Source organism: Eptesicus fuscus, chromosome 4, assembly GCF_027574615.1.
Source record: "Eptesicus fuscus isolate TK198812 chromosome 4, DD_ASM_mEF_20220401, whole genome shotgun sequence".
NCBI classification, from domain to species: domain Eukaryota; kingdom Metazoa; phylum Chordata; class Mammalia; order Chiroptera; family Vespertilionidae; genus Eptesicus; species Eptesicus fuscus.
The window spans coordinates 106,951,718-106,964,968 of NC_072476.1; the positions used below are offsets into that span (position 1 = coordinate 106,951,718).

The 13,251-nt window shown below is 44.5% G+C and overlaps 1 protein-coding gene across 2 annotated transcripts in view; it reads right to left on the bottom strand.

Moving 5' to 3' along the window:
* Positions 1-771: 771 nt before the first annotated feature.
* Positions 772-13,251, bottom strand: part of WDR70 (WD repeat domain 70) — a 173,354-nt gene continuing 160,874 nt past the window's right edge. For both annotated transcript variants that reach the window (XM_008155589.3, XM_054715315.1), the window contains exons 17-18: positions 12,737-12,899; positions 772-961 (exon numbers count right to left, since the gene is read on the bottom strand). In XM_008155589.3, the coding sequence (XP_008153811.1) occupies positions 874-961; positions 12,737-12,899 (251 nt within the window). In that variant the 3' untranslated portion in view covers positions 772-873. The remainder of the gene's footprint in view (positions 962-12,736; positions 12,900-13,251) is intronic.

Genomic DNA, 13,251 nt, shown 5'->3' on the forward strand with positions numbered 1-13,251 from the left:
TCACTATAGCACAAGGATCTTTCAGAATGATTCTTAATGTCTTCTCCTTACATAGCTCTTACATTTACAAAGCATTTCTACACCCAATTTAATACGGATCAAAATCAGGCAACGTAGATACCCTTAACTCTATTTTAAAACAGCAAATATTGAGTGTAGATTTACTGTGTGCCAGGTACTATGCTAAACACTCTACAAGGAGTCTCATCGAATCCTTTTAACAAACCTATGAGGGCAGTACGATTATCATCAGAGGCCAGAAGAGAGAAATCTAACAGCTCTTCCGCGGTGACCCAGACAGCAGGAGCAGAGGCAGGACTTGAACTCACAGGGGTCTGACTTCAAAGCCTGCTCCCTAACACCTAACCACTGGACTCTGCTGTAGAAGGGTCACCAGATGCACGTGTTTTCCTCGTGTGGCAGTGCTTTAGTCTGAACGCAGCCGAATTATTTAGTTATGTAAACAACTGTTGTGATATTACACAGAAGTAGCAAACTGTTTGATGTCTGTTTTCATATTCCGCTGCTAGGATTGCTCAAGATGTACATCCCAATGTACATTCCCTTCCCCCAGGTTATGAGAATCTGCACAAGACCAATGGTTGTTGAATAAAGTTTCCAAATACCTAAAGTACTTGGTAATAGGCTAAGAATCTGTTTCTGATTTACTTATAATACAGTTTAATAGTTGTAGATAAGAAAACATAAGCAAAACTTCAGGGAAGGGTAGCTACCTATCTTTTAAATGGTTCAATAAGGCAAAGGACAAAATCTGTTCAAAAAGTGTATTTTTCGTTGCATTTAAAAAAACAAACACAAAAAAACCTATCCAATACACTCCCCCTCATGCAAACAGTTCTCATATGCAATTCTTCAGATTTTACGTTTTTTCCATTCTGGCTCATTCTTTGCTTCCTCATCATCAGATTCAACTTGTGCAAACATGGCTTTGGGCTGAGTCCTAAAAGAAAGTTAAAGAGAAGAGGAAAAGGTAGTTGGCAAGTGCTTATTAGATTAGACTCTACTTTTCATCGAGTGGAAGCACATTTGGGAAATAATTACACTTCAATTATTAAATATCAATCGTTACACTTCTGGCAAAGAAAAGAATAATGAAAACTTAATAATGTTCAAGAAAAGAGCCAGAGTCTTTTAGAGGGTTTCCTCTGTGGTCAACTGTGGATGCTGCCCTTTCCTTGAATAAAACAAACGAGTCCAGTTCAGTGGATCCTCGCATACCCATAACCACCCTCCACTTACACTCAGGCTAATTGGAATCATTTGGGAGGACGATTACTAGTACAGTCACCGAGCAAGAATCTACACGCTCTTTATTTATAGCTCTGTGGCTGTCCCTAGACTTAAGTAGTCCAAACACATGTTGATAACAGTACTCATGAATGGGAGAATTTGAGTTAATAGTTATTTTATCTCATGAGTTTAAAATAGTAGATAACATACAGAGTAATTTGAGCACTGCCAGCACAAGCAAAACAAACAAAAAGACATTCCCTCCAGCACTCAGATCAACGCGTGGGAAGGTCACGCATTTGGGGGAACATCGTAGAGAATCGCTGCTGTAGGACTGGCAATCTTTGCATGAGGACCTCCTGTGCTTTGCAACCGTACCTGGTCCAATGACACTCCTTTTTGCACCGAAAGTCATTTTTAAAAAGTCAAGTAGTTTCAATTTGTGCCCCTTTGGGTCAGCTACTGCTGACTTACTTTTAAAAACAGCTCTATCCAAGTTTAAGGAAACATGAAAGCATTATATCCGAAGAGGATATATTTTAGCTTACATCTTTGTTTAGACTTCAATTCATTATATGAGGTAATTGCAGGATGGTCAATATAATATCAACAACAATAACTGCTTTTATTTGGCAAGTGGAGCAGGGTTAAGACCTTATCTATGTCTTGCTGTTTATTATCCTGGGGAAGAAGTACACAGCACACATGTTCATGCTGGTGTTGTTCTGATGCGAGCCACATACATTTCCACATGCGTGCATCGGTCACAATCCCATCTCTCCAATTACGTCACACGTGTACCTAGGGAGCCCAAGCTGTCCCCATACGCAGTCCAGTTGACCAAACTTCTGTTGTCACGCCCAGACATTGTTACAGCGTCAACAATAGCCACACTCTAACCGTTCCAAACGCAGCTGCAGGTTTTCATAGGTTGGGAGATGCCGAATTACTAGAAAGCAGGACCCGGGCTTTCTAATATGCAATTGGTGCTCATTACACAAAGACAGTGACTGCGCAGGTATTGAACAAACCCATAGAGGAATAAATTTGTCTGGTTTTAAAAATCCTTTGAATTCGATATTTAATCTAAGAGGAAAATAAAAAGAAGATGGTCTTCTAAAGATATCTGGCAATGCGCATCGATTTTAGCTGTAATGAGACTTAAGTACTAAGAAGTGGTAATGCTGCTTTTTTGGATATAAAAAAAGAAAGTGAACAAAAGGTCACAGAAAGAAAACCTAAAGCTTGAAAAGGTTATTTCCGTTAACTACCATAGCAGTTCTTCTTTTCCTGTCCACCTACTTCTGAAAGCATGTCTAGCAGACAGGCGATCACAGAAGGGCACAGCTTTAAGCAGGGGCGGAGGTGGAGGAATGATCACCAGGGGGCTCACGGAACATTCTGGGGGCTGTAAACAGGCTATCATCTTCATTGAAGTGGTGATTATGCAGATGTATACATTTGTCAGGACAGGAAATGAGTGCTTTTTGTGTTTTGTTGTATGTAAATTATACCTCAATAAAGTTGACTTACTAGTATAAGGAAAATCAAGACAAACCCAATGAGGTGAAGGTCAAGAACCAAGGAATTAAAGGGTACATAACTGAGCACAAAAGTGGGCACTGAACTGCCTGGCAGCCAAGACAAAAGGACTAGATTTGTTTTTCAAAGGAGATACCTTTTTTCCCTCCAGCACTGAACTCAGCAAAGTTCATGGAGTAAATTTTTACATCATGGTCACTCATACTTCCAACCACACACTTCCTACTCCCATTTCCTCTGTGGGTACTTTAACTTAGGGGATATCAACCTGTTGGGAAGGTGGGATGGTCCTCTTTGTGAAACTCCACAAAATTTATTTTAAATTCCACTTTTGAACGAATAACAATATCGTCAGAAAAATGGCCATATTATGTGTGTGCGATATCAAATCATGACACTTAACTTTCAGATACCCATGCTCCCCTTCCCCAAATTGCCAAAATCAAGGCATAAACCAGTGTCCAAATTTCCCAGCAATGCAGTTTACCACCTATTCTCTCATTTGGTTGGCCAAGTAGGGAAAATTGAGTGTGAGAACTAGGCTGCTTTCAATACATGGTGCTTGCAAAACTGCATATCCATATACAATGAAGGAAGAAACTGGGCCCTTACCTTACACCAGATACAAAAATTTACTCAGAATGGATCAAAGAGCTGAACCTCAGAGCAAAAACTATAAAACTGCTAAAAGAAAACATACGGGAAATGTATCCCACTACTTCAAGACAGCATTTCCATTACCTACCCATTCCCTGCCTTCTATTTAATCAGTTCCTCCAGAATTCTATGCTTCCTTTCTCAAGACACAGGAAATCATCAACTCAAACTTACAGCCTCATGGCAGGTTTATCTCAGCTCCCAAAACAAAAGCTAATATAGAGGGATCAAAGTGAAGAAAAAGAAAAGAGGAAGAACATTTCATTAGGCAACGGCAACGGTGTAATCACTGTAGGTGCTCACCGGGTTCCTGACAACCAGTTGCGTACCCACTTTATTGAAATCAGCTTCATCCAGACTACTGTATTATTGGCTTATGTAATAAAACCTGCAGTAAGTGTTCATCGGAAACTTAAACATACAGAAGGCTGATGAGAAACTTGTTTTCCAGTTTAACTAACTTTGAATAGTAAACTTTTTTCACTTGACTATATATGTCAACTTGTTTACTAGGGTTACCAAGAAAAGAAGAGCAGATTAGATATCAGCATGGTTATAGACACTAACCATTAAATAAACTAACCAGAGGAGGGCTGGAGGGTTTTTATTTTGTTTTAGCTTCGGTAAACTCTGCATTTGCTAAGTTATTATTTCATATCTATCTTACCTAGTAGACAAACATGTAAATTGACCATACCTCTGCTACGCCCACAGCCAATCAGAGTGAGTATGCAAATTAGAAGGCTAAAGATGGTGGCCGCCCAGCTGCTCCAGGCGTGGAGTGGCCAGGCGGGGCAGGACGCCTGCTATGAGAGGGAGGGCGGGGGGCGAAGGGATCTACAGGAGCGGAGTGCCGCAGCAAAGACAAGACTGCAGACTCCAGAGTCTGCAGCAAAGATGAAGATGGCAGACTCCGGCTGGAGTCTGCAGTGAAGCAGCGAAGACGAACCGGCCGAAGTCTGCAGCGAAGACGAAGAAGGCAGACTCTGGCCTGAGCAAAGGCCTAGGTCCCAGGTGCCAGAGGAAAACCGGTGCTGGAAGCCAAGGGAAGGAAGGCCTATTGCACGAATCTCTTCGTGCAACGGGCCTCTAGTCTATATATAAAGAGGAAATATGCAAATTAGGCCGGGACTCCATAACGGGTCACGACCGGACAGGAGGAGGTTGCGTGCACAGGTGAGGCCCGGAATGGAGGCAGAGACAGGGGGGCAAGCAAGCCTCCGCGCCCTGGCTCAGGCCGGCCCCCCGGAGCTGGAACGGACATGGACAGGGACAGGGTGGCCAGCCTGCAGCCTGCGGCCGAGTGCAGGCCCAGAGAGGAGACGGCGGGCCCAACTCCAGCAGAAGCAGCTCGGCTCCGCAGAATCGGCGCGGCTCCCTCCCGGCTCCCGCGGAAGCGGCGCGGCTCCCTCCTGGCTCCCATGGGTGCCGGTGGCTCGCTTCTGCCTCCCGTGGAATTGGCGCGGCTCCCTCCCGGCTCCCACAGAAGCGGCGCGGCTCCCTCCTGGCTCCCATGGGCGCCAGTGGCTCGCTTCTGCCTCCCGTGGAATTGGCGCGGCTCCCTCCCGGCTCCCATGGGCGCCGGTGGCTCGCTTCTGCCTCCCGCGGAAGCGGCGCGGCTCCTACAGAAGCGGCAGGCAGCAGCCTACTGAGCGCGATATCGCGCGATGGGCTACTAGTGCAAATAAAAGCTTAAGCAAATGCCTCTCTCAACTTTATAAATTATCAGCTACTTTGTGCTAATTAACTCCCCCTTGGAACACCTTAAAAATTGAATTTCAACGTGGTCTGTAGGAAGCGAGGCTCTGCGGCACTGTGTGCTACAGAAAAGGGACCGAAGCCCGGGAGAGCCCCACCCACCTGCAGTGCCACCCCCAAAGGAGTTTCGTGTAGAACAGTGGGGAATGAATAAGATTTCCCAGCAACCTGCCAGAGGGCGCTTGGGGTGCCTGTTTGTGCGAGGGACCCACAGTGTGCGCAGGGCTGCCCTTCTCTCTGGCTGAGCTCTGACGGGCCTCGTCATGCCTCCTCCGGCGCTCAGGCCACAGTGAAGCCGCAAGTGTTTTCAGCTGCAATGAAGGGTCCCCGGGTCAGACTCCTTTTAATTAGGGACTTTCTTCTGATATGATTCATCCAAAAAGCTAACCTGAGCTCCAGGGCAATAAAATGGGTATGAGGGGAAATCCCTTGTAATATCTAGTCATCAGTATGTGAGCACAAACCACAAGCTTTTTTGGCTCAGGGCCCATTGTTTATTATAAAGGGAAACCTCAAAGCCAAAGCCAATTACAGCCATGACTGACAATCGGACACACTTGTTAACCCTGTTGGAATGAACACAGTCCAGATGCACTCTGACCCGATCCTCACAATTGCAGAATTATTAAGACTCAATAAGACTTTGACCAAAAGATTCCACTTGAAATGGTCCCTTCTTTCTAGTGAAGAGCTAATCAAAGATAGTTCTTTAAAAAACATATGAGGGACACATGAGAAGTAACAAGATGTTTCTAGGTTAAAAAAAAAAGTCCTATTTTCTTCAGGAAATGGGACAATGACATTTTGGAAAATAGATAAACATATCTCAGACTCATTAAATAGCACATACTAACTCACAACGATCTGTATGAGAGTCAGAGACTGGATGAGGATGGAGAAAGGGACTTATATGAAACCCGTGGAAACTGGAAACAAAAAGGGGTGGGCGTGGCGGGGGGGAAAGAGAGAGAGAAAGAAAAACAAAAGAACCTTCTAAAATCACTGTTAGCTACCTTACCCCAAAGTGGATATAAAAAACTGGAATGACTAAATCCTTGAAGAGCACACTGAGCCGCCCGGGTATCTCAGTGCCCTCTCTAAGCTCACATTTATAAAGCATGTAACTGTGAGCGCCACGACTTCCATTCAGAAACACGTATGGAAGCTGGCAGTACTGCAGCCCTACGCTCTCACTTCCGGGATGGGCAATGGTCTTGGCGAAGATAAGTCATTCTCAGCAGAAACAGCCCAGCACTTCTGCTTCTTTTCAGCTTCACTATTACTCACTTTTCCCGTAAGTATTCTCGGTTGCTTTGTGATGAGAGGCCGTGCACTGCAGTGTCAAACGCAGAAGTTTGACTCAGAAGCCAGACCACTATGTTCAAATTCCAGGTCTGCCACCTGCAACCTATGTAGCTTTGATCAGGTTAGAAGCCTCAATGTCCTCATCTGTCAAAAGGGGACAATAATGTCGCTTGCTCATAGGACTGCTGTGAGGATTCAATGAATGATACATAACCTTTCTAAATAAGCCTGATATGGTGAAGTATATAAAATGTCATTATTATTATTTACCTTGCTTTGGTTATCACGTGTTCCTCCATATAATAGGTATATTTTTAAAAAGTTATATTTAAAATATATTCAATAAAATAATTTCTATATTAAATATAACATAGGTGTTTGCTATTTTTTTAAACCCTGAGGGAAATACTTTTGTTATGCAATATGTCTTCAGTATGAATCTCTATAACCAAAATAATCTATTATGGACGCTTGAATTTTCTTAAGGGCAAATCATATGTGGTCTGTTCTAAAGGATTACTTTTGTATTATTATCACACTTTCGTGGGCAAAATAATCACCTGGGGAAGTTCATAGGATGCAAATCCCCAGCCCCAGTGCACAGACTGAGCTGGTTGGGGCGGGATCTAAAAATCTGCATTTTCAACCTCTCCATGCCCACCCTCGACTCCAGCACAGATGGCCCACAAATCCTCTTGGAGAAATGCTGGCTCCACACAGGACGTGGTCCGTGATGCTGGGTCACCAAAGCATAACTCAGGAAAAAGTTATGCTTCCCTATGTCTTGTGCTGACACAAATAAAGCTTCACGCACTCAGAGAGCGGCCTCTTTCAATACTGACTTCGAACGCATCCCTTGTGGGGGGAATGGTATTTGATATCCACATATCCGCAGATCCTGTGTCAGAGCAAACACGCTCGGTGAACATGAAAGGGACTGAACCGGCTACGAAGGCGGCTCCTCTGGCAGGAAGAGGCCCCGCTGACAGAGCTGTCAGGCTGTCAGGGCTGGGGGGGCCAGCCTCCCGCACACAGCCCTATGTGAGGTAAGCGAATCGCAGGCCTGGTCTATACCTGCCCACTCCCAGCCAGCCCCTTCCCCCTCCCTCCAGCAGCAGCTTTCAACAAGAAACCGTAATCGAATCTGCCGTGTGTGACTGACCAAGAGTCCTCTGTGACCTGCTGTGTCTCTAAACTCCCACGCTGTCACCCTGCCAGGGCCAGAAAGGAGGCTCAAACACTCCGTCGACAAATGTCAAGTGTGCAAAGACTCTGCGAGCATCCCTGCAGAATGAAGGTGAGTGTGTGCCATGCACAAGCAGGTAGACTGTGTAGGGGCTAGTTGTGCTTTTCTGTGAAAAAGTGAGATGCAGTAAATCTTCATTTCATCGCTGACAGAAGTCAATTTCAGGGAAGAAAAACAACCAGACACACATTCTCAATTACACTGACCTTTATGAGAGGATCCTTTTAAATATTCGCTTCCCTTCAAGCACTCTGCCACTTGGCAGTAAACCGTACACTCGAGCAGGTGAGCAGGAGAAAAACCCTGGCTAACACATGGCATGCCACGCACACGGTGCCATGAACTCAGCTAGCACGCAATAAACCTCAGGTGACAAGATTGGGTGAAGGAAAGAGAGGGGAGCAACATGCAGCAGCAGCAAAGTGTGTCTGAGCAGAGATCACAGTCCATTTCTGGTTGTGATTCACTGTTAATTGCAATCTCGGAGCTTCGGTCTCCTCACTTGTAAGGTGAGGATATGACAATACCTGCTCAACCTGCTTCCCAGAGCAACTACTAAACTAGCATATCATCCAATTGTGAACATAACTAACTCGCCTACCATGCAGGAAAATGCCATTAGGTAATGGTCAACATTATGTCCTTATAAGCACAATGCATGCATATAAGGACAATTTCCACTTCAACTAATTCTATATAAAGGAAGTTGAAGATATGGATGAATGATTTTCTAAGAAAATGTTCATGACAAGCAGATTCAGAAGAGAGAAATCCAAATGGACTCCTTACCCTGAGGGGACAGAGGAGAGACATTAAGGAATTACTACTTGCCCTCGCCTCCACACAAGCACCAGGCCTGGACACTTTGCAGGTGGAGTCTATCCAGTCCTTACCAAGTAGACCTAATGGTATTCAAAACAGCTCGAGAATACACACAGGAAAGGAGCGGGTACAAAGCTTACACAGCCAGGCTAACACCCGGCAAAGAATAAGCCGTAACCTTGTGAGGATCCTACAAAGATGCAAGGATGATGTAATGGGAGAAAACTCAGTAATAAAAATCATATTCACTGAAAAACCCTATGATCACTTCCAAAGAGATAAATAAAAGAATGCAATGAAATTCAGCCTCTAGTACCATCTCACACCTGTCAGAATGGCAATCATCAACAAATCAACAAACAACAAGTGCTGGCAAGGATGCGGAGAAAAAGGAACCCTCGTGCACTGCTGGTGGGAATGCAGACTGGTGCAGCCACTGTAGAGAACAGTATGGAGTTTCCTCAAAAAACTAAAAATGGCCAAAACCGGTTTGGCTCAGTGGATAGAGCGTCGGCCTGCGGACTTAAAGGTCCCAGGTTCAATTCCGGTCAAGGGCATGTACATTGGTTGCGGGCACATCCCCAGTAGGGGTGTGCAGGAGGCAGCTGGTCAATGTTTCTCTCTCATCGACGTTTCTAGCTCTCTATCCTTCTCTCTTCCTCCCTGTAAAAATCAATAAAATATATTAAACATGGCCTTGCCATTTCTTTAAAAAAAAAAACGGAGCTCCCATTTGACCCAGTGATCCCACTTCTAGGAATATATTCCAAGAAACTAGAAACATCAATCAGAAAGGATATATGCACCACTATGTTCATAGCAGCACAATTTACCATAGCTAACATTTGGAAACAACCTAAATGCCCATCAGCAGATAGTGGATTAGAAAACTGTGGTACATCTACACAATGAAATACTACGCTGCTATAAAAAAGAAGGAATTCTCACCAGCATGTATGGACCTGGAGAGCATTATGTTAAGTGAAATAAGCCAGGCAATGAAAGAAAAATACCACATGATCTCACTCATTTATGGAAAATAAAGAACATTATAACCTGATGAATAAAAAGATACAGAGGCAGTAAAGCACCGAACAGACTGTCAAATTACAGCGGGAAGGCTGGGGAGTGTTGGGGTGGGGGGGAAATAGATCAACCAAAGGATTTGTATGCATGCATATAAGCACACCAATGGACACAAGACACTGGGGTGGTGGGATGAGGGCATGCGACAGGGGGTAGGGGAGGCTGGGTGAAGGTCAATGGGGGGGGAAAAAAAGGAGATATATGTATTACTATATGTAATTTAAAAAAAAGAAAATAAATAAATAAAAATAAAAACAAATTATTAGAGTTATAAAAAAAAAAAGAAAAGAAAAGAAAAATTCAGCCTCCACTGCAGATGAAGTGCCGGGGCCTCTGTGTGGTGCCTCCTTTGCATGGATGTCCTTCCCCTGGCGGCCTGCAGGCTCACCCCCTCATTTCGCTCAGGTCAGAACTTCAGCAGAGGTCCCGCCTGATGGCCCTACCTGCTCCTTCCCTCTCCCCGGCACTAATGTGGTTTTTTTCTTCGTATTTGCCACCATCTAACACTTACGGATCTATTTATTGTCTCTCGCTCTCTACTGGAATATAAGCTCCATAAACACTGCTGTTACCCTACAACCCGGAACAGTACCTTATACATTGTAGCTGATCACTAAATCTTTATGGAATAAGTAAACAAAAAGATGGATTTTTCCTTAACATCTTATATGTGTATGTTTTCAGAAGTTATCATGCTTTATGGGGAAATACCATTAAATTGAATAATATGAACTTGCTGCTACTTTTTTCCCCCACATACAAAAAGGGCTATTACATGTTTTAACCTAACAGTCACTCTTGTTGAAGTTCAAAGTGAGAAAAGGATGTGTGCTATCACTGATATTATTTAATATTGTTTTGGCAGCACTAGTCAATGCAGTTAGAGAAGAAAAAGAAATAGGTATAAAATTGGAAAGGAGGACATAAATTTCTCGTTTTTGTACATGGTGGGTCAAAAGCAGGTTTACAGTTATTCATGTGGAAAAAGTTCTGACTCCTAGCATCACAGTAATATTTTGCATACCCTATGTACACACGCTAAAAAATAACAGAATGTGCGGGAAATCCCAAAAAGGAATAAAAACACTAACTAATGAGATTAACTATTTCCCAAATGAATAACATAATGACACAGACAGGAAGGGAGAAGAAAAGATCTAAACTGAGTAACTGGAAACAGTATCTTGGCTGGAGACTGCAAGGCTGAAACAGAAAAAACTGGCACAAATGCTGCAGGCTAGTCAGGGAAGCTGCTTCTCACAGGGGCTAGCACCTCAGCAGCTGCTTTGTGTGCACACAAGGCATGAACACATGAATAAATACCTTGCAGGTAACGAGGCTGGGTTTCTCACTACTGGAGGAAGAAGTTACAAATACGGAAAGGGAAGGTTAAATGAACCCTGGGTATGGAATTGAAATCAGAGGCATCAGTTCATATTCATGGTTTTAAAATACCAACAAGCTTTGCCAGCTGAGAGGGCCTAGAGGCAATGGCATTCCAGTAGCAATGAGGATATCTAGCACCAACTTTTGGTTTCAAAACATCCTTCTCCAACCAAAGGAACCAGGCTCCCTGGAGAAGTGGCTGATTCTAAGACTGTGGCAAGAAAGACAAGGATGACCTGGAACATCTTGTGGTGCCAGAAAGTAAGGAAGTGCTCAAAAAACACAGGGGCTTGTTGTAGGAAGACAGGAGCCATTCTGAAGGAGAGTCCGTTGGCCAAAGCTGGAACGATGTGCGCAAAAACTAAACAGTAAGATTGGATTTTAACCCAGATGATGAAGTATCTTAAAGTCCATACTGATATAAAAAGTACCTGAAAAAAAATGAGTAAATATGGAAAGGACAATTCTTCCTTTCAGTAGAATTCCGATTAATAAAAGCAGAAGAAAAGAGGGAACTAGAAAGTTATCACTGCTGCAGGCAAACATATGGATGGATGATAAAGAGAGAGCGCAAAGTTTAGGGAGAGACAGGATTTGCATCGTCTTAAAACATCTCCCCCACGAAATGTATAATTCAAACCGTAACAGTAGCCTGACGGTGGAGAGACGGAGGACACGTCACTCAACCAAGCGGTCACAGTTAGCATCACCCGCCAGAAGACTCAGTGACTGACAGGAGGCCCTGATACGATGCACTGAGGACGATACATCCCCCTTGTGTTGCTTTTGCCAAAAATGCACAGTTTCATTCCAATCATGAGAAAACAGCGGACAAACGGAGAAAAAGTGTACAAACTAACAGGCTGGCGTTCACGGAAAGTGTCAAGGTCATGAGAGACTAGACAGGATGAGAAACTTTGGGACTGGAGGAGACCAAGAAGTAACAACTAAACGCAGCTGGGATCCTTGGTAGGATGTTAGCGGGAAAATAAAGTAGGGTCCTGAGCTTACTTAAGAGTATTGTACCAATCTCAATCTGTACTGTGCTAATTAACTGTACTTTGCTTATGTAAGGTGTTCACATCAGGGGAAGCTAGGGGAAGAGCATACATGAATACTTTGTACTGTTTTTGCAACTTTGTAAGTTTAAAATAAAAAATTTTAAAGCCCCAATTCTACAATAGTGCCTTTCTTTCGTGTGCGTGTAGCTGGTTTCGTTGCTTTAAGGAACACTACATGCTCACCCATGCTGGGCCATGTAAGGGAACCTGAGCAGGCAGGCTCTCCGCGGCTGTGTAAGTGTTACTCACAGGTACCGCTCTACACATGAAAGGCAGTCTTAATAACAGACCTAGAGCTCCTCCCCTTCGGTTGCTTCCAACCCTCCTCAACTCAGATACTGCACACAGGCAGTAATTGTTTTATCACAGGAGGAATGGACTTCACATAATTAATGGGCTTACACTAGGCTGTAATCTGGTGGAACTGGCCTGGTTTGACAATTCACCACGTTAGAGTCCTAAGACACGCAGATGCCCGGATTTCAGAGCGATGGGTGCCTGGCCTCGTTTTCATGCTCCAGGATAAAACATGAAATGGAGGTGTTAGAACCTCAGAGCAGCCACCGTTCTCCCCAATGCATTAAGCGTGAGGACTTCCCCACGTGAAAGGCTGTTCCCTTACTTGGAATAGGCTGGAGAAACCCAGTACGGGTTGTCCTCTGCGGCCTTGGCGTGGCGCAGGATGGCCTCCCGGGGATTGCTGTCGTCGGTCTTGTCCAAAGCAATGTTCTTCACGATGTATGAGGACAGGGTGCCGCCGTGGGTTCCCACCCGGCCGCCACGACCTGTTCAAAGGGAAACACCCACGTCAGGAACATAACACGCACAACAACGTACCGGTGTGCCCTGTGCACGCTCTACTTCTGACGAGGCTGAGACGCCCTCGGCGCTGGCTTCCAAGGCGCCCGGTCAATGAATGACAGTGGACTGGAGCTCTGGCGCGACCCGATTTTTGTCCTTCCCCCCAGAATCAGGGTCTCGAGCCAGGGGCTCAAGTTCTTCAGACTTGTATGAAGCGCACAGATCTCAGCAGTGCTTGAACATCGTCCTTTCAGCTTTCCTTTATGACGGTCACAACCGAAGGAGCAACGCACTGAACCTCAACTTCCCCGGCATTTTTGTTATGTCTCTGTTGCT